The sequence below is a fragment of the Mesocricetus auratus genome, unplaced genomic scaffold (assembly GCF_017639785.1).
Source record: "Mesocricetus auratus isolate SY011 unplaced genomic scaffold, BCM_Maur_2.0 Super-Scaffold_100004, whole genome shotgun sequence".
Classification (NCBI taxonomy): domain Eukaryota; kingdom Metazoa; phylum Chordata; class Mammalia; order Rodentia; family Cricetidae; genus Mesocricetus; species Mesocricetus auratus.
In genome coordinates, this window is record NW_024429189.1 from 70268969 (window position 1) to 70292059 (window position 23091).

Here is a 23091-nt window from a genome sequence, read left to right on the forward strand (position 1 = left end):
GTATATGTTCTTATCTTACTTTTCTGTAACTTAGAAAATGAAGATGAACTCTGCTGGAACTCTGAAGCCAAGATTTCATTCAGACACAGTGGACAGGTGTGAATCTTAGGGCAGGTTTCACCTTGCTGCATCCTCTATCATCTGACACATACGTAGTCATGGCAGCATTGTCAGACACGGCTGTAATTACCACGTCTCAGACTCTGAGAACCGCTTATGAAGATCACACTCTGCTTAGAGGGTATCAGATCATTATCTAGTCTTTCTTTGCAATTTCAACCTTCTTACATGTTTTAAATACTAAAATAATTGTTTTAAATTATAACGACTATTGTCAATAAAGATCTATCAAACAAAGACAGTGAATAAAAAATACATGCCAGAATATATATTTGTTTTCAACACAAAAGGAATTAACCAAGCTATTATAGATGTATTGCACTCAGCACATTAGATCATAGTGACAACAATCTCTAAAGGATTCCTGAACTACCAAGAAACAAGGATTAAGAATGGTCTCAATTACTTCCAATATATTACTAAACAACAGACAGACAGACACACACACACACACACACACACACACACACACACACACACACAAGCTGGCTTCATACATGATTGTAAAAGCAAACAGCAGGGAATTATGCTCCAGAAGATGAAACTACATCATTGCCTGCCACACATGAAAAGTGTGCACTGTAGGAAAAGCAGAACAGATGGCTGAACTGCACTCATCTGCCTCTTGATTGCACTGCCCAGTTCCGTTGGGAGGACCTCAGCAGACCTCCAGTGAGCCGACACTCACATCCACAGGCCTGTAAATTCTCAGCGTGAAGGAACTTAATCTTTCTGAATCCTTGCTTAAGGGTACCAACTCCCTGCAGTAATGAATACGGAAATAGACAAGGCTCTAAGTCAAGAGGGAAAGAAAGCTACAATGACTCCCAGGGATCACATTACTTCCTTAGCCACTGATAATTACTTTAAACAACGGCAGTAGCCATGCAAAGCAAGCACTGGCTTTGGTTTACATGACTCTCAGAGTTCCAGAAGGCACTGCTAGACGTTTCTTTGAATCTTTTCTGTCTTCTATTTTCTCCTTCAGCCCTACTGGATGTCTCATTTTAGCCTTCTCTTTCTGATCTCCCACTGCTTTACCTCCCTGTGAGGCACGGAACTGGTTCTTCAGTTCACAAATCTGTTCAGTTATGTGATCACACTTTACCCAACCTTCAGCATTACTTTCCAGTTTTATGGTCAACACTTTTCATGACTAGAACTTCCATTTGGTCTTCTCTCTGCCTGGTGTTTTTGCATAATGTGTCTATGTTGTCATTTTCAATTCCTTCTCTTATATGTTTAATAAATTCAAATTTACATATTTTGGGTTTAGTGGCAGATCCTGGGGGAATAGGCCTACTAGCTATGCTTCTGAGTTTCACTCCTAGATGACCACTTCTGGCCACATCATTAAGTTTGGGATTGAGCCCTCAGCAAATGGGACTGAACCCTGGAATCCTACTTGGATTATAGGCTGTGTCCCACCAGGATGGCTTTGGCTAGATAATTCAAAGGTATTAAAAACTGAGGACCCTTTGCTTCAGTCATTGAGTTCTCCCTCACAAAGTCCTGTTTGTAAATTTGAACCCCAAGACCTCACAAGGTTAGCCCATGAGAGGAAATTTAAGGGAATAGACATTCTTATTATACACAGATTGACAAGTCAATAATAACTGTGTTGTAACACAGCACTGAACTCTACCCATATGCTAAAGACTAACACTTCTGTCTCCAACCCACTCCTTATGCTCTGTAACACACTTAGTATCCTGCCTCAAATCTCAAACCAACCACACCCAAGCCTGAATTTAACCCCTGGTTTCTGTCTTCCCACCTCTCGACCAGCTCAAATCTGTGTCCTTCTCTGCAGTGGCAGAGTCACAGCTCAGGCCCAGTAGGACGCATGGCTCCACTTTTCAGTTCCCTGCTCCGGGTGGACTCTTGGCAGTTGCTCACTTTTTTTTTTTTAAAAGTCTATTTATTCTATAGGGACTGGCTAGCTCATCTTTAAAGCCTTCAAGGATTTCTGTCACATTCCAGGCTTTTGGCCTTACTCAAGTGCTCACGAATGAACTGCTTATAGCAGCTGCCCAAACTGCTCATAACCAGGGAAGAAAGCATACCAATGCACAAACACATTTCCCACAAAGAAAAAGAGCTAAGCAATGCTACCAGTCAAATGTAATATCCAAGGCCCGTCAGCTATACTATATATACCCCTTACCTCCATTCCAGCCTGGTCTTTACGACCAAACTTCTGCTTTGAGGCCCATTCTGTCATGCATCTTGTAATATACCATACCCCTTACCTCCATCCCGGCCTGATCTTTATGACCAAACTTCTGCTTTGAGGCCCATTCTGTCATGCATCTTGCATCTTCATGCCTTTCCTAGCACCAGATTTTTCTCAAAGAGAGGCAGTCGTGTCCTAACCCACCAAGCTCATTTAGCAAGCTCACTTCTGGCATGAACCACATGGCAACCACGGCTGCCTCAAAAGGCCCAGCATTTTCATTTTGTGAATCACAATTCTCCAGCACCCCTTTACTTCCATTTTTAACGATTCTCACATACGTTATGGGAGTTGTTACCATCCAGGCAAATGCAACCTGGTTCCACCACTTGGAGACCTAGGACCTATGTCAGGCAGTACCATGGCTCAGCACAAAGGTGCAAAGGTCCCTTTAAGAGACAAGCTCTGCCTACTTTCCCTCTCTTTTTCTCTGAGGAGGCAGCCCTCTCTGTCTCTGTCTGTATCTCTCTCTCTTCCCCTCACTGACTCTACATCTCCTTTTTGGGACTTGAACCCTGTTGGACTTTGGCACATTTCTCAACTAAATACCTGCCCACTCTCTCACTGGTCTCCACACATGTTATCAGTGGCAGAAGTGTGACATCATGAATGCTAGACCTCTGGGAGTCAGAACATAACGGTGAGGGTTACAATCTTTGTCCATGCTCTCAACATTGCATGTACTATTCACTAAACACCAGACTGGACCATTTACCAGCAGTGTTTGTTCTAAAGACATCTGTGCTCACATCACATGGGACACCTCAAAGCCCTTGCTAGAGCTAGCCACTTGCTCTTCCCTCCTCTGTTCTCTTTTAGCACTTGCTTGACCAGCCCTCAAGACAAACACTAGGGAGAGTGTACCTGGTTGCCTAAAATTTCTCTGTATACCTACTGATTTTGAATACAGATTAAAAATTTGTCCTCTTTCTTTCAATGTTGGAGCATGAATAAAGAGGAAGGAAGGATAGCTAGACATCATGTAATAAGACACTTGCCAGTGGCCAATATCTGGAGGAATTATGAAGGGACCAGACCCTCACACAGCTCCCTGTTTTAGCATCCATGACAGGCTGCAGACAAGACCCAGTAAGATGTAGGCCTCTGACTCAGCACGTCTGACCTTGCAGGACCTCACTAGGAGGTCAGATACCTTCCACGAGGCAAAGAACCAATCAGAAGTTAGCTGCCAGGCTCTGGATGTGCTTTACAGTAACAGAGCACAGCAACTGCCCTGGAGGGCGTATAAGCCATAGCAACCAGTTGACAAGTCAACAGAGGACAGGTAGCTCAAGCCCAGAAGTGCATCAATCCTGAGACTGTTGTGGACCCCTAGACACTCCCCTTGCTCTGTCCCAATAAAATCTTTGTCCCTCCATCCACCATGTCAGATGGAGGGAGGAACGAAGTTAATACAGTTAAAGACTCTTTGCTTTTGCATTGGATGGGGTCTCGGTGATTTTGGGGAGGTTCAGAATTTGGGCACAACAATTACTCTTTACTACCAATGGAACAATGACCAAAAATTGGAAAAAGGAAAAAGAAGAGTCCAGAAACTAGAGGGTGTTTCCCAGCTTCCTTCACATTGATGGTACTTTTTTTCCCCTTGTCTATCATAAGAGTCATAGCACACTCACCTCCTTGGCCTGGAAACTCAGGGTTTTTTTGTTTTGTTTTTTTCTAAGCACCATGCTAGACACTTGAGGTCTGGAAAGATGGCTGCTACATACAGTAAGTAGATAAACACAACTTTAAAGACAGTTTTGCATCAAGTATTCTTAATAACTTAGTAACACCAACAACCAAATTCATCTGATGCTTTAAAGCACTAAAGAGTGGTCTCTCACTTTAGCTTGTATTCCACAGGTACTAAGTACAACTTCTAAAATATATACATTATTACAAATGTTCAAACAGACACAGAAGTGGCAAGGGACGTTCATGAGTCACATCATCAAGAGGCTCATAAGCAGTCTTGTTTCACCCACCCCTGTCCCTGGCCTTAAAGCTCCCACCACGGTCATCTCACAGCTAATCACAGTCATAGCATTATTTTATACACAAGTGTTTCAAATCCTAGCTCCTGGAGAGAACTACAGCACCCTTAGACTTCTAAAGAGAGTGGTTCCTTCATAGCATTCAAAATCCAGTCAGCTTTAAAATGTCTCTTCTGTTTGCTTGGATCATAATCAAAATAAGGTCTGCACACAGCCTTGGCCTCTTAAGTCTTTTATGGTTTAGGCCAGCCTCCCTACATGCCACTCTTGAAATTTATTTGTTCAAGAAACTGGCCTGTAGCATTCCCCAGTCTATGGCTTGTTGAGCATTCCTCATGGTGTCATGAAACATGCTCCACTTTTCACTGGTATCCTGATCGTGGCAGGCTTAAATTAAGTACATTCAGTTCGTGACAGGTGGGGTATATTAACACCAGGAAGCAGAGGCTCCCCGGCTGCCTCTCTTATCTTGAGCTAGCAGCCACTGACGATCACTAGCTACATCTATTATTTCACAACGGACAGTAAAATAGTGAACACACTGACATTAGAATGACTTTTACACTTTTAACAGCTTAAGTAGGCCAACAATGAGACATTTCTTCTTATCGATTATGTGGTTACCTTCAGCTACAGTTTGGAGGAAAGATGGGAAAGGATAGTTGAGGCTTTCCACTTATTACTAGCTTCAAAATTTAATTTCCTAAAATCCTCTGAAGTTTTCCAATTACTATTAGTTTTTAGTGTAACGGAGAACTTAGGGTTCAAATACACTTAGTGTACACTCAAACACTGTTCATCATCCTTATTGATCTTAAACTACCCCATCTTTGGTACTGAGGTCTATAAAATGCCCTCTTAGGTTTTTGATTGTGTCCTTGCTTCCTGAACTAACAGGGTATTGTAGGTTCACAGGCACACTTCCAACTCTAGCAATAGCCAAGCTCCAAGGAGCTTCACTCACTTCAGTGGGAGCTGGAACTGGAGAGACTAAAGCAGGGTACTTTATGGCAGTGCTCATGACCGCTAGGTTGGTTCTTGTTTCTACATATTTCCAGGAAAGACCTCGAAAATTACTGTCACGGGGTGTCTTTGTTTAACCTCTGCTATTGTTCACCTGTTTTATCTGTGACCCACAACAAAGCACAGGGTCCCAAATCCATGAGCTCAACTACTCCTTTGATTTATTCTGGAAAATACATATAGAAGCCTGACATTCACACCAACAATCCAACCATCATTCACCCTCCGGATTGTTTTTGGAGCTCTTTCAGCTAGAATATATTAGGCATTGATAGGCAAATTTACTGACATTTAAAATAGCCTTACCCACAACCAGATATATGATGAGGTTCACCTGTTTCAATTTGTCTCCCCATTAGGGCTCGTTTACATTTTAGTTTTGTTTTAAGATCATGCAGAAACAAGTATTTTTCCAAAGTCCAGGAGAAAACCAGAGCTCTATTCAGAGACATTCACCTTTTAGCCTTTCTGTCGACCCCACCCTGTCTTCTTCTTCACAAGCACTTGGTGTTTTTAAGTTTTTATCTTATCCTTCCCCTGGTGCTGATTCCAGGGCCTCTCACCTGCTGGTGAGTGCTCTACCACTGACTCTACCACAGTCCTCGGCTGCCACAGCCTGGGCACTGACCTTCCTCGTTGTGATAAATCACACTGTCCTCATCTCTACCCTGCGATTTTTCACTGACCATCACTCCACAACAGGAGGTACTGTTCACTTCTTTATACCATTATAGGCATTGTAAAAGTTAGTCAATAGCTCTCATCTTCACCACCATTTGGGCTGCCTCCATTTTCTGTTATTGTAAACAGGGATGTAATAAATAGCCTCACATGTGGTTTGTTCTGTCTTATTTTTACCAGTGTAACACTAAGGTGTGTCCCTGGAAACAGAGAGTAAATACAAACATAATCTTTCTAGACATTGAGGATTCTTGGCGTTTAGACTATTTTGCATTCTCAGTATTTGAGAGCACCCACTTCCACATTCCATCCATAGATCAAATGTCAAACTTCTACATTTCTGTATAACAGCGAAACATGATATTTCAGTAGTACTTATTTGCTTACTTTATCAGTACACAGATTAAACATCTTTTGATACACATTTAAGAGCAATTTGGAACTTGGAACATTTTTCTGTAACCCACCTGTTCATATATTGAATTGTTTTAGGAACATTCACACTTCATGATACAAGCCACAAATATTCTTGTTTTCAATTTGTCACTAGATTCTTTTTATGTGGCTTACCATGTTTTCTGTTATATAAACACATTATTACTTTGTTTTATGTGCGTCAGTGTTTTGTCTACACGTACGCATGTGTATCACTTGTGTGCCTGGTGCCCATGGAGGTTGGATTCCCTGGAACTGAAGTTACACATAGTTGTGAGCTACCACATGGGTGCTGGGACTCAAACATGAGTTCTTCCCCTGGAACAACAGCCAGTGCTCTTAACTGCTAAGCATTTTCTCAAGCCCTGCAAAGTAATTTTTTTCAGCAAATTTAACAATTTTTCCCATTTTTGCCTATGGATTCTGAGAGGCAGGGAATTCACAACATTATCAGCTGTAGAGGAATCTATCAAGCTTTTTCCTAGTACTTGCAACAAATGTTTTTATTTTTATATGGTATCTGACTTATTTGTAATTTAGTCTCGACAGAACACAAACAATGAATCTAATATTGTGTGGTTTTCAAACTCAAAACATCTGTGCGTATTTATTATCCAATTTTCTATTCTGTTCCACCAGTCTGTGTTTTGAAGTACCCATCACACACAATTTTACAGAGCCTAACGGCCCAGTAGCTAGCAAACTATGCTCCTCCCTGTTGCTGTTACTTCTTTTTTAAGCGTTTCTTTATATTCTTATTTATTTGTTCTTTCACCCCTCCCAACTTCCCTAGTTCTATGAAAACATGCAGATACATAAAAGGTTACAAATTAAGCAGAATAACAGTGATTTTGAAACCAAAGACCATGAAAAGAACTAAACATTAAAAGGCAAAGTCTTGAAATGTTCACCATTATGTGAAAGTAAAAAGACATGGTTTAACCCAGAAAACCCCAATACACCAATATGGGAAGTTTTTATTTACATAAATTTACACTAGCCAGCAAAGAAACACATCTTCTTCCTTTACATCATGACTTAAATCAAATACATGGAGTAATGGAAATCAAATGATCAAATGAGCAAGTGGGAAGACATTGGCACACACTGCTCACCTTCCTTTTTCAGCCATTTCACAATGTTCCCTTGTTCCATTGTAGGAGACAGTGATGGCATTAGGATCTTAATAGGATCCGCTGAAATTGAAAACAGAAAAGATTATTTAGCCCAATAAGTGATCTAAAAATGTACCCCTGACCCACAAGATCTCTCAGTGAAGCATAGCTAAGGCACTACTTTCTCCTTAGACATCTAATGGAGACACTACCTGATCACGCAGCAGACTTCCCAAGAGTCTTCACTGTATAGGACCTCATTGGAAGATCATGTGAATTTTACATTACAACTTACATGAAAGTTATTGGAGTAGAAAACCAGAGCAACACAGAATGTCCCCTGTCCCAATGAACTCTCGAGGACTGTGCAGCACAGCTCACACATTCCAAATGTGAGCTAGAATATGGTTTCCTTTTCTCTATTGATGTTAGAGGGTTACAACCAAGAGGATTTAACACGAATGCATAAGGGGATCAGAAATTTCCTTTGATTTTACTGTAGTTTCAAATGAAGAATGCCTATGGTTTCACGGTAAAGGCATGTTCAGTCCTTCTAAGTCACGTAGTCAGGAGAAAGCATTTCTTTGAAGCTTTCTGATTATAGGAAATATGTTTTCCTCTTGGGTCTTCCTTCCATGGGCTGGGTGGTAATCAATCATTTTTTCAAAGAGATCAATAGGTACATTTCTTTCATCTCCAGTCACTGGGGTTCTGTGGGTTTGAGGCAGCAATTCACACACAACCTTTCACCCGCAACCAAAAGCCCAAAGTCTAAATACAGGGCTATCCTGAGAAGTCCAACACAGACGGCTTCAGATATTAAGCCATTCCCTATTCCAACCAAGCCAAGTGTTTAGACTCTACCTATCAATCTAATCTCTATTTATCTGACTTTTAACTGGTATCACAGCGTTAAAGAGCTGGAAAAGTGGAATGACTATTCATAACTGCCTAAAGATGAGTCTACACTACATTCCCTATTGACATTCCCATTTTCTTTTCCTTGTTTTTTTTTTTTTTTTTTTCTTCAAGACAAGGTTTCTCCAAGTAATAAATAGCCCTGGCTGTTCTGGAACTCACTGTGTAGACCAGACTGCCCCCAAACTCACAGAGATCTGCCTGCCTCTGCAACCTGACTGCTGGGATTAAAGGTGTGTGCCATCACCACCAGGGCAACATTCCCATTTTCAATGATAGAATTGTAGTTCGTAGTAGAGAATTTAGTCTCCCAAGGTGAGGCCTCACTTTGGGTCTCTGTGTTCCTTAATGCCCCTTAAATGCGACTCATCATTTAACTGCTGATTATGGGTAGCCTAGTCACCAAGAAATCAACCACGGCAAATCAGACATATCAACTCCACATGAGCATTCTTCATAAGTCTAACAAAATACCTAATACTCCTCCTTCCTTGGGCATAAAGAACTGCAGTACTAAGAAAGCACCTTCACAATTGATAAGGAATGTTTCAAATGCAGCAGAGAGCAGCTAATCTCAAATGTGTTAGGACAGATATAAATATGGGCTCGAGAGCTAGCTCAGTGGTTAAAAGAACCTGCTGTTCTTTCCGGAGGACCTGGGTTTGTGTCCCAGAACCCATGTGACAGCTTATAACCATCTGTAACTCTATCTAGTTTCAGGGTATTTGGTGACCTTAAATGGGCCTCCTACTCCAAATTTATACTAGAGCATTGTTATTTGGAATGAGCCTGGAGAACACAGAGGATTCAACTCCTGTCCACTCTAGCTTTTTTCACAATCACCAATAATTTCATTTAATTCTCAACTGAACACTAGTTGAGATGCAAATTATAGCTACACAACACAGCTCTGAAAGTCTTTTTCTTAGTAAAACAAACCTTTGTGCACTAAAAGCAGCACATTAGGATTCTAGATAGGTAGAAATAATACAACTAACTGTACCACCTCAATACTCTTGTTCTCTTAAGAGGTCATCAGTCTTAAGTCAATTGGAAGTAGGAATCTACTTAGAGAAAATACACATACATACCTGCATGTGTGTGAATGCTAACCTACTGAAGCATTAGTAATGTAAGTCTAGTTCCAAATTACAATGATTGTACACTTGTAGTTATGAAAAGCTCAGCAAGTGTTCAAAACTTAATACATGAAACACACTTTGAAGTAATGAGATTTTAAATCTTGGATTGTGTTCAGTATTGATTACCTTCTCACAGCTTGCTAAACAAACGAACACATCTGCCTAAAGAATGTTTATTAAGCTCAAACTCAACATTTATTTTTTAAATTCAAGGACAAATGTGCTTGGAAAATAAGAAGGCAAAATCACCCTTATTTCTAATAGTACCATGGTAAGAAGCAAGTCACTCTCTAAAAAGCATAGCTTCAAAAATACAAACAACAAACAAACAACCCTTCCCCATATATGGCTCTTATTAAAAAGTTCAACCCTGGCATAATGGGACAGGATGCCATGATCATACAAATGTCACTCTGCCACCTAGAATTCTACTTCAGAGAGGTGAAATAAAAGGATACAGTGCTCTCACAATCAAAAGATTTATGATAAACATTAAATCAGTTCTTTCAAAACATACTCTCCAGTATTTCTACACTTGGTTCAGATGTCATGGTATGACCAGCTCTTATTATCTCCTATGGTAATCTCTCACCCAAGAGACCTTCAGTCCCACAACTCCTAATGTTAAAGTCTGTATTATGAAATGTCTGCATTTATTAAGCATTATTTTTCAAAGTACAACATCAAGAACTCCAGAATTCTTATTTTAAAAGTAAAAACAAAATCATAACCATTCTTCACACAGTCACCCCTTATGGGTGAACTACAATTGCTTCTCTGCATGATGACAATAAAATGTAAAAATTCTGCAGTAGATCACCACCCTTTCACTCTGTGAAGATGACAAAAAGCAAACAAAGCTATTTTGGACACTGTCATTATTCAGTGCTGTCTCTTGACTGATTGTGCTGGCTTACTACAGGTATGCCATATACTCTAATTCTGACCAACCTGTCTGTAGACTTTCCGACTAGAAATGCCATTTTAAACCATTCGAATTAACTTATTAACAAGAATACATGTTTCAGCCTAGCAGATCCTCTTTGGATTGGAACATTATACACTTCGTTCCCAAACATTTTTTTTCTTATGATGGGGAAAGTAAGCATACAATAATAAACCAGGCTATAGGTATCAGGCCTAGATATAGCTACTATCTGCCCTTTGTGGCTGCTATCAACACTATGAAAATAGTGCATGTTTGTTAGCTCCCTGGAATGGGATTAACTTGCACCTATGCTATTTCATTTTCATTAGATAGTATTTACAGCCTTCTTCATTCCAGTAAACAGTACATTTCACTAATTTCAACTATTTCCTACTAATTTCAACTTGCCTAACTATCAGTGAGACTACAGGAAATATGAGGATAAAGTCAGGTTTTTGCTCAACTAGTTATACCAGTTTATTTGAAATAATACTTAAGACATATTTAATATTTTGCTAGAATTTAACTTTTGTAGCAGTTCAATACTTGTTTCTTTTCATAAATAAGTTAGAATATTCCTAACTGACTGGCATAAGTTATGCAAAAGCTATAAAACACTAAAAATAATAAGAAGATTATTATAGTGTTGCATATTTCTAGTATTTCCTTTTGAAACACTAACCTTTTTTGTTCATTTTTTAATTAAGCTTTTACACTCCAATCCCAGTTCCCCTTCCTCATTTCCTCCCAAACCCTCCACTCCCCTCTCTTCCTCCCATCTGCTCCATGGAGAGGGTGAGGCCTCCCCTAGGAAGTCTACTGAGTCTGTCCCATCATCTTGTTGCGGCAGGACCAAGGCACCTCTCCACCCCCAGACCCCTGTGTCTAGGCTGGGCAAGGTATCTCTCCATATAGAATGGGCTCCACCAAGTCAGCTTGTGCATTAGAGTTAGATCTTGGACACACTGCCAGTGGCCTCATATATTGTCTCAGTCACATCACTGTCACCTATTTTCAGGAAATCTATTTGGTCTTATGAAGGTTCTCCATTTGTCAGACCCAAGTCAGTGATCTCTCACTAGCTCAGGTCAGCTGATTCTGTGGGTTTCCCCATCATGATCTTGACTCCTTTGTTCATATTTTTGCTCCTCTCTCACTTTGATTGTACTCCAGGAGCTTGGCCCATTGGTTAGTTGTGGATTTCTGCTTCTGCTTCCATCTTTGAAACACTAACCTTTAAATGTCTCACAAACCATTAAAATTATTTTACTGTCTTTCTGTCTCATAAGAACAACACAATAAATGGCAACTGCTTGGAATGCTGTTGCTTGCTGTACAATATGAGCTATATGAACAATTCATCACCAAATTGAAGTAGTTTATTTAGTTCTTCAAATCTGTTCTGTCAATTTTCCTACAGCAATATTCAGCTTTAATTTTAAATGTGGCATAATAATCTGATTCTAATTTCTCCTTCCTAATGTATATTTTTATCCTGGCAACACAACTCCTATTTTAGCAAAATCAATTATATTGAGATTTAAATTCATGATAGATACAGGAATTATAAAAGGTCATTGGATTAACACAGAAATTACTATAACAAACTCTTAAAATACAAATGCAGAACAAATTGCTTTGCATTGTTAACGTGAAGCAAATCTAAATTCCATTACAATAATGAAAGTGATTAAGGACATTGAGGAGTTTATATATGGTACAGCCAAGTGGCACAATCCAGCCCATTTATTGAACTGTTACCTAAGCACAAAATACCTTGAATGAATAGGCAAAGACAAAAGTAAATTGCTCAGTACTTTCTTAGCTCTAACACAGGAACTCAGTAATAAAATACAGCTTCAAATTTGCTGTAAAAACAAAGCAATCCTGCCATCTGCTGGCTGAATGGAATACAGCAGAATGAAGGACATGTGATTTAAACCCAGTACCAGGGAACGGGACAGTAAGACTCCTGCAATGCATAAAGGCAATCGCAGTGTCACTTTAAAATAAACGACTGCTTGCTAGCTTTCTTTGTGCCTCACTATTTTCTGTGGTGCTGGCAGAACAGATTGAGACATCTACAGCCTGTGACAGAAACAATATGTATGAAAACAGCTGCTACAGGGCTTGCCTGACGTGCTAACAAGCACTCCAAAGACAACGGTAATATATGATATCCAATTGCTACCTACTGTTTGCACATAAGCAAAGACTAAAACAAGGTACTCTAAATGACAACAGCTATTCAGTTCTAGTCAGTAGTGTTACTACAGGTACTTTTAATTGTTCTTTTAAAAATACGTTTTGAAATAAATGGTGGTAGATTATTATTTTAAGGTGTGTGACTTTTGTTTATGCTGCATTTGTTTAACTCTGTGAAGCTGTGATTTTTTGTTTTTTGCCTGTCTAAAACACCTGATGGTCTAATAAAGAGCTGAATGGCCAATAGCAAGGCAGGAACAAGGATAGGCAGGGCTGACAGGCAGAGAGAATAAACAGAAGGAGATCCAAGGAGGGAGAGCAAGGAGACAAGGAGAGGAAAACATCAGGGGCCAGCCACCCAGTCAGCCATGGAGTAAGAGTGAAATGAAAATAAGATTACAGAAGAGAGAGGTGAAAGTCCAGAAGAAAAGGTAGATGGGCTAATTTAACATAAGAAAAGCTAGCTAGCAACAAGACAAGCGAAGGACAGGCATTCATAAGCAATAATAAGCCTCCATGTGTAATGTACTTGAGAGCTCTGTAGGAGGACCCATCAAAAAACCAATACATTTATAGACTTTCACTCCCTCCCCACTAACTTACCTAACACTGAGAAAAATGTCCTTGTTCTTGTCATTTTGAAAACAGAAACCAATTTTTAAAAAAAGAAGAAGAACAAAGGCACACAACTTTGGAAGTAGAAAAGTAAACAGCTGCCTAAAAGGATCCTACAAAGCTACATCTTATGCCAGGGAGGGGTTGGTGAATAGGGAGGAGTTGGGTGCCCAGGTGTCTCAGCCCAGAGCTAGGTAACAACCCAATCCTTGTTCAACAGCACACCAGAGAGTCCTTTCTCTGGAGGGGATTAAGAAGAGGCCTTTGGAATTTAGGCTCAACCTACCTGGCTTGGAATGCACAGAAATGAAAAATTAAAGTCAAACAAAAACATTAGCTGATGTACTTTTATGAAGGACAGCTGCAGGACAGCAATTACTTCAAGAAATGCAAAACAAAGGTAACAAGTTTTAAAATGTGGGATGGATCATGGTCCTCTGGGGCAAGCTGTATATGTTTAGAAAAAGCAGTGTCAATGAAATAAACTGAGAACAAAATAACTACACTGAGTATGGAAAAAGAGAGGATTCTACTGACCAGAAATCAACCACAGACAATGTCTAAAATGCAAATAAGAGGACTGTCTAATGCCAAAGGAAGGCTTAGAAGCAAACCTGTGGCTTTTAAGGAAGATGACTGGAGAAGCGGGAGGAGACATGGGGTAGAGACATACTCTAGGGTTATAAGCCTCTGTTGGCATTTGCTATATGCACTATTGCACTAATAATACATAATGCTACCACAGTGTGAATTACTGTACTAATCGAAATGTTTTCTTATTAACAAGTATATGCCTACTAATAAAATATTTAACTTTTAGAGACGAGAATAGAGAGCAGGACTAGACTACCTGTGTCAAATTGCAGCTCCTTCCCCTGGAAGTTGATTTATTTTTCTGTACCTCAGTTTCCTCAGTTGTAAAATTACAATACAGACTTTTATAAAGAAATGAGGTAATAGGTGTAAAGTCTTTACAATGGGCTCTGGAGAAGACTAACTTAAGTATGTATTATTGGCAGGCAGTGTATTTTTGATAGGCACTTAGAAGATAAATTCCAAAGGTGTCCCGATAGTTGGTTAAGTGTACTGAAATGTCCTACAGTATTCCAGAATATCACGATTCTTTCCTGGAGTAATGAGAGATGGAGTCACAGGTGCCTTTTTCGTCTTCCCAGCCTAAACTCTCCCCATCATCCAGTCATAGTCTGTCAGCTAAGGTACACTGACTTCTGTATCTGCCCTATTTCATCTCTATGCTAACTGTATCTCTCATAAAAATCATTGGCAAATGTTTTACCTTCAATGCTATCATACTACTGGCTACCAGGGCTAAAACCCAATTAGGAGTTTAACAAATGCCAATGGAGTGGTCTGTTTTGTCAGGCTAGACCTAGGCAAAAGCAAAATTCTGACCTCAAAAGGATTATATGTACTTTACATAGAAATGGACATGCCCAAGTAGTAAAAAAGTGTCATGGGACCAGAGAACTATAACAGCTGGGATTCATTAAAAGCAAAACAACTACAAAACCAGTGCAATTTAATATCCATCAGGATGAGAACTGTAAAATATTTAAAAAAACACAGGGCAGGGGTGGCGCACACCTTTAATTCCAGCACTCAGAGGAGGCAGAGCAGGCGGATCTCTGTGAATTTTAGGTCAGCCTGGTCTACAGAATGAGTTCCAGGACAGCTAGGGCTGTTACACAGAGAACCCCTGTTCCTAAAAACAAAACAAAACAAAAAAAGTAAACGACAATATAGAAAAATTAGAATTATGTACAGTGTTGGAAGAAATGTAAAATAGTACAACCAGTGTGGAAAACAACATGGTGATTACTCAAAAAAGTGCAAGGAATTACCATAGAATGCAGCAACTCCACTTCTCAGCATCCAGCCCGAAGACTGACTGTGGGGATGTGAACAGATATGTGTCTGCCCTTACTCCAAATGGTATTACTCAAGGTAGCTTCACAGAGAAAGAAAGTAGGTGAGCCATTCCCATGGGTTGGAGAAAACAGGGATAGGGAGTTACTGTTTAATGGGCAGCTTCAGAATAGGATGACAAGTAAGTTCTAGTGACAAATGGTAAGGACAGTTACATGACAATGTCAATGCACCAAACAGGACCTCATAAAATGAAAAATTTTATGTTACATATGCATGACAAACAACCACCCTATAAAACACCAAATCTAGGGTCTGTATAAAAATACATATCACGCTTAAACAAACATTTCTCATCTGAGCTGACATTGCTCCCTCCAAGAGTCAAAGACCACTACCTAACAAAAACTCCACCCCAGGTATGAGAAGCCCTCTTTTGTTGGTCAGGGTTCTTAGGAGACTGCCAAAACATTATAGACTATTGCTACTGCCTTTGGATCCCCTCCCCCAGAGGTGGAAAGTAAGTCCCTATTACTGAAGGCATCACGTACTTTGGAAACAACTGAGCTGGAAATGACCTGAAAGTCTACTTACTGACGACTAGCTTTCATAATAGCAAAAGGTGCCATGCAAGCTTCCAAAGGAGGGAAGCAACCAACAGTCCTATCAGGTATGGCACCTATGAACCACAGCAATAGCCAGCCTGGCACAATAACCCTAAGGGTGCGGTAGAGGCATGCATACCTTAGCATCCAGCAGCTTTCTAACGTAATTGGACTTAACAGCCACTGAATGAGGGAAACCATGCCTGATACAGGAAACCTAGCCAATTATTACTCAGGGCTGGTGAAGTCGTGGATCTAGGAGGAGAGCCTACAACCACCACTTTACTAAATGTGAAGGTACAGTAGTCCACTAGATCAGGTGTCTCTGGCAGGCTCTGCCCTTCTCCCCATTGCTAAAAACCATTAGATTCCATTCCTAAAGCTGGCCCCAAGGTCCATTCCCTTATTTGGTCAATCCCTCCTCCTGACACTGACTACCAAAGTCCAGCTATCAAAGTATTGAAATTCAGCAATCAAAAGCCCCCTTTGGCTCATCTAATTAGAATGCCCAATTAAAATTAAACACCTCATCCTGACATGGGGTTCCCCCCTTGTACCTTTATAAACTGCCATTTTCCTATAGGCCAGGTCTATCTCCTCTCTATCCAGAGCAATCCTTTTGCCTCTGGGGCAAGTACTCCTTTTCTCCTTGTTCCTGTCCCTTCCCCTTCTCCCTCTCCTTTATCTCCTGCCTTTCTCCCTTATTCCTACCCAGTCCTTTCTTTGTGCTGAGACTTGGTCTTGAGGATCCTAAGCCAATATTTTTCCTTTCAAAATGTATTTGTTCCCATTCTCATCAAGGAAACTTCTCTTTGCATCTGACTGAAAACATTAAAGAAAGCCACAACCAATCAAAAGGCAGAGATTTGCAACCCAGTCCCAGTGTAAAACAACTCCAAAACAACTCCCCAACCTAAGGCTCAGAGAACATTTCAGAAAAAGGGTTAGAAAGATTTTAAGAGCCAGAGGATCAGGGTGTTTTGCTATGAGATGTATCTCCTAGTAAAGTCAGAAGCTATGCCCATAAGGTCCCACAACATGACTGCCTAAACAGGAGCCGAACAAGGACAGAAGACATGCCAAAGTTCTTGGGGGAAAGACCATGAGGCTTTAACCACACACAAAGAACTACAGACAACTAAGGAATGCTGAGGCAGGGGGATTATCTTCCCCTGGAGAGAACACATCGATTGCTTATCGAATGATCAGTCTTGAAAACATAGATACAACATTAAACAGCCTAAGCAGGTTATATTTAGGAAAACATTCACACACACACACACACACACACACACACACACACACACAAGTAACAACAATAATGAAAAAGAAATGGAATCTGAAAGAGAGCAAGGAGGGGTATGTGGAGGAATTGAAGGGAGAAAAGGGAAGGAGAAAATGATGTAATTATATCAAAAATAGAGGAAATAATGACAAAAAACAAAAACAAGAGTCAGGTGCTGCTATGGAATATTTAACTGCATAAAGGTGTGTTGCATTTGTTTCTCCTGCCTGTTTAATAATGTAAGGGTGTGGTAGTTACATTTGTTTCTCCTGCCTGTTTAACAATGTAAGGGTGTGTTGCATTTGTTTCTGCTGCCTGTTTAATAATGTAAGGGTATGTTGCACTTGTTTCTCCTGCCTGTTTAACAATGTAAGGGTGTGTTGCATTTGTTTTTGCTAAAAATGATGGGAGAAATGAAGCATAACTGAGGGGAAGAAGTCAGTGATGTAGAGACTATCTTCATTTGTCTTTGCCCACACTACACTGAGTGGATTACACAGACTGACTCCTTACACTTGACCTCCAGTTGAGGTCAGCCAATGGGAAACTGAAGGGAGAGAAGAGTGAAGTTGGTATGGTTCTTCTGTAGCACCATGCTTCCTGTGGGGTCATCAGGTGCTGGCTGCATCCTCTGCTATAGGACAAAGCACTTCAAAAGTCCTCCCAACCAGCTCCCTCTAGGTAGTGGGAGGTAGTGGGTAGTAGCATCTTGTTCTAAGCATCTTGAATTCACAAAAATGCCACTTACTAAATCCTTCTCCAAATACCATTTAGAAAGCACTATTTCCTATCTGGATGCTTAATTATATGGAAAAACTTGGGAGAGGCATTTACATAATGAAAAAGTTCTTCACTTGAGGGAAGAGTTTGAGCAAATGAAAACACAAGTATTTATGTTTAGGGACAAGTGGTCTCATGATCCTAGATGTATGAGTGGCCTTAACCCACCTCTAGATCTGAGTCAAGACTTCAATTACTGGCTTTACTGTGGTGATTTATATACATGCTTATAACTGAAATTTCTATGTTAAAATATATCTTTCTTGTTCTCAGATTTATTCAGTATGTTTGCAAAGCAGCACAAATGCTTTCTATAAGAAACAGCCAAGATGTTCCTGGAAACAGGCTAGGTGGTACTTATGGGTAAACTGTGGTAGGATCCTTGTCCCTTTGAAACACAAAATATTGCACATGTGCATTATTTTTCTGAAAAGGGAAGGGGGAAAGCTTTGTATCCGTGTTCAAAAAGATATGTGCCCCTCTCAAAACCAGTGCTAGTAAATTCCCTGTCTTGAATACTTGCTTGCCAGTGGCAGTTCTCCCCTAGAAATGTTTCTGTAATGGAAGAAAATGGAAGAAAGTTCTTATGCAGTTATAGAAATGTGGTGAGCAGAAACAGACACAGTAAATACAATGCCCACTCCGGGGTGACTCCAGTTTACCACCTCAGTCCATGCTGACCTCCAGCAAAAGCTGCCACTTCCAGCTGTACGTACAACTTGTACACACCTTTTAATCGTTAGCAGAGTCTCTTAAAACAACCTTGTTTTGTTTGTTTTCTTTTCTTTTTTCTTTTTATGCCGAGTCAGGAAGACTCCGGTAAGCGAGCCACGTGAATCTCGGCTTGTAGTTAGCAAAACAGAGCACACCTGAGAAAATTGCTGCTACCAAAATCTGTGCTTCTCTCTGTTCTTCTGTTTCTAAAATTCCTTTAAAGCTTTCGTTGTTTTGAGTGGAAATTCAATCCCACTCCTGACAACCATTCTGTTAAGAGAAGCTTTTTCTTTGCCACCTGGGCTCTGCCGCTTTGTAGTCCCCAAATAAACACACAGGAGGCTATATTAATTATGAAGCTGTTGGCCTTGCTTGTTTCTTACTGGCTAGCTCTGACTTAAGTAATTACCCCATAATTGTTAATCTAAGTATGTCTCTTACCGGAGAATAGTTCCAGCCTTCCTACCCCCATGGCGTTACATGTTGACTCTCTGTGTTTCTCCTTCCCAGAATCCTCCTGGACTCCTAGCCCCTCCTATCTAGATTCCCTATTGGCCAGACAGTGCTTTATTGGCATAAGACTTCCCCAACAATATACAACTCATTTCCTTTAGGCAATCTGTTGATACTGCCAGCACCATCCCACAGTCTAGGGAACTAATCCCAGGGCTATGTGATTTTTGAGAGAGACTCTCACTATGTACTCCAGGCTGGCCTCCAGCTCCCTGTCCTCCATCCTCCTGCCTCCACCACCAGCTTATTGACTGTTTCACATACTTTCAGGAAGTAGTCACTGCGTATTTCATAGAAGGCTGCTAGAAAGGGTACAGTTTCATAGAGTAGAATCTATGTTCTCACATTGAATACTCCAAAGGCTCCAGAAGAGCTCTGAGCTGGGCTGCTTGGCATTAAACCAGAATGTAAAAGTTTACATGGATCCCAGTTTATTTTCAAGACTGCAACATAGGCAAAAGGAAATCATCATTCCAATTACTTTAGCAAAAGAAACGGACATTCGTGTCAAGAGTCAAGGAAGGGGTCTACACATTTTTCTGTCAAAAGGAAGTAAGGCTTAAGGGAACACTAAGAAGGCAAATTGGAAACATATGATAGTAAGAAATAAACATTTTCAAACTATACTGTGTAATTCTGCTACTCCTCATGTAGTCTAAAACTGCATTTATCCAAAATTATGTTAAATGGTAGTTACACCAGAATTGTTTCTAAACTACTATTTCACGGTGTAGCTATTAAAGTATGTCTCATTCCCAATACAAAGAGAATGCACAAGTATTCACTTAGGATAGACACAGTGAATAAAATGTCAGCATGCTGCTAGAGCTATTCTGCTGTCTATGACCCAGCAGTTTCTTGATAGGTAGCTTTGGTGTCAGCCAGATGGTTTGAAACTGACTACCATAGAACATATACCTTGGGTCTGTGAGTACCATAGGAGTTAATTCATGCTAACTATTGGGAAGACTGCACAGTGTAAGGGAAGCTCTCAGTAAATAATATATTACTTCTGAACCCATTTCCTAAACTTTGCTATCCAAGGCTCGTTCTAAAAGTACAGTTTGTATTAATTTCTGAGGATTTTATAAATGCATACAATGCATTTGAACACATTCTTCCCTCTTAACTCCATCCCTCAATGTCTATCCCTCCCAACATCAGGTACACTTTTTTCTTTAAACCCATGGAGTAGAATTTGTTCTGCCCATATCCATATACACATACACATACATATACATATACATATACACATACATATACATGTGGGGGGAGGCTGTGGTGCTCTCCACTGGATTGAGATCAACCTACCAAAGTACTAAGTCCTAAAAGGACTAGCAGTCATCAACTGTCAAGAGCTCCACCCCCATGCTGGAATGTTGACTGGCTTGGTCTTGTGTGGATCCTATATAGGGAACCTTAGTTAGTTGCTAAGGTTTCGGGAATGCAGCAGTTCCCTCATGCCCAGAAGACACTGTTTTATTGCACTCCTTCCTCATTTCTGGCTCTCACAGTATTTTGTCCACACCCCCACTAAGGTTCATTTTTGTTTTTAGAGAAAAAGAAAGAGCTCAAAGTTGGTGACTGATTTATGAACTAGTTTACCCAATACAACACAAATGGATTTGGTATAGCATGTTAGCTTGGGTTTGGTAGTATGTTGGCTTGGGTTTGGCATAGTGAGGTTTCGTATAGCATGCTACCCTAAGTTTGGGTTTGACTTCCTCTTTTTAAGATATTGATGCCATTCACTATAGGGGCACTACTCTTCTGGCATACCTAATTTTAACCCTACCCCAAAATATCATTACCACCTGGATTTGTGTGTTTAGTTTCCAACACCTCACTGCAGTGTACATGAAAAAAACACAAACAACATTCCACCTTGATGCTTGAGGTAATAATAAATGCCCTAGTAATCCAAGTCTCTGGCTGAAGACATGGCTCAATAGGAGCTTTCAGCAAAATATGATGACCTGAGTTCAGTTCCTAGAGCCCACATGGCAGGAGAGAACTGAATCCCACAAGTTGTCCTCTGACCTCCACATGTTCTGTGGCACTCCTACCCTACCCAAATAAATGACCAAATATAGTAACAATAATAATAAAAAAAAAACTAACCCAAATCCCATCCAGTCAAAAGGTAGACACAGAGAAACTCCAAATGCTGTGTCATTCTGTAACCAGTATAATATGGCTTCTGGGGGTTTCGGCTGTGCCTTCAGCCTGGAAGGACTGCCACTTCTTCCTCTAGGTATTCCTTGGTTCATCACCATAATGGGCTCACTATATATCCCACTAAAATCCTTCCTATATTCATTGTTTATCTCTCCCAAGTAGCCCATAAACACTGTAAAAATAAGGATATCAAACAAATTCAGGATTGCATGTCTAGAACTTAATATGACTGAATGGGCCAGATGGCAGAATTCCAAGAATGTGTTCTACTCAGTGCCACGTGCCCACTACCTGATAGACATTTGCACCTTTATGCAATTAGGCAAGTGATAAGTGACACTGCCTTCTCAAAAAGCATTTCAGTTGGAAGAATGAAAGAAGGGATCGGTTAAACATACACACAGAGCATTGTTTAGTCCACTTATGATTCAGCTGCACAGCTTTTTTTTTTTTCTGAGCTTTTGTAGCTTTACCCAAATAAATAGCAATAATGCCAAAGTTTTAGATCATTAGGAAAGTTAATAAAAAATTCTAAGAAGTACTAACTAAGCACACAACATGTGCCATAGCTCACAAAGGCAGCCAATAAATACCTTAAGACAAACAAGAGTATTTCCAAATTTACAGATTTTAAAATCCTATTTAAGTGTGTTAAAGAGAAATGGGTTCAATAAATGTACCCAACTCATAGAGTCTTTGATTATCCAGAAAGCAGTTTAGTTTTATTAAATTACAATTTTTACTCATGGAGAAACTCTGAGATACACTATCATTTAACATACAGTATATAAAATGGCAGCCCTTTCTTACATGTGTGACTATGGCTGGAGTTTAGGATGGGTGCAAAGGACATTTTTAGGAATCATTAGACATTTAAGCCATCATTCATCATCCCCTATATACAAAGATGAAAAGACAACACTGTAATTTCATGTTTCCTAAAACAGTTCATATGTGTCCAAGTAACTTAACAAAAGCCTACAGGTAAGTCAGTAGATAAATTTGTGCTCCACATGTAGCATAATATCCCTATCAGAGGTCTCTGTCATAATTTCCAAAACCTACAAATATGTTTTTCATACAATATAATTTGAACACAGTTTCCCCTCCCACTACTCCTGAAAAAATAATTCTTACATGTGGAAGTTTATGATTTTATTTCTATTTTACCTGATCTCTTGCCTGAGTGATTTGATTTGTGAGGACAGACTTCTTGACATTTGGATTCCACTTGTAGAATTCATCTTTTAGCAGATAATGAAACTTAAGCACAAAATCTCTACTCCAAATTCTCCCCAAGACCTATCAGTTTTAAATATTGAACATAGCAATGTAGTATACTTTGAGGTGATATTTTTGAACTTTTGATAAAACTAGAACAAATCAGCTATTTAAAAAAAATCCCCAAAATCAGACGATCTGTAGCTGCTAGGAATACACACACTGTATAAATTCAAAGCCAGGTTGGTCTTTGTAGTCAAAGGCCAGCCTGGGCAACAAAATATATATTCTCAAAGTAAACAATCAAACAGAAGAAAACAAAAATTATAGAATTTCAAGTACAAGAATCCATGTCATGATATGAGCTCCAATCACCTTGATTGAATGGCATGTGCTCCTATGACTTATCCTCAAATGCCTGCAGATTTCTTCATTAGATGTACCTATTTCTGGACATCATTAGTACACTCTCTCCTCCATTACAACTTTGTCT

The 23091-nt window shown here is 39.9% G+C and overlaps 1 protein-coding gene across 2 annotated transcripts in view; it reads right to left on the bottom strand.

The window, feature by feature from the left end:
• Positions 1–23091, bottom strand: part of Pdhx (pyruvate dehydrogenase complex component X) — a 68087-nt gene that overhangs the window by 42974 nt on the left and 2022 nt on the right. For both annotated transcript variants that reach the window (XM_040745931.1, XM_005064855.4), the window contains exon 2: positions 7608–7688. In XM_040745931.1, coding sequence (XP_040601865.1) covers positions 7608–7668 — 61 coding nt within the window. In that variant the 5' untranslated portion in view covers positions 7669–7688. The remainder of the gene's footprint in view (positions 1–7607; positions 7689–23091) is intronic.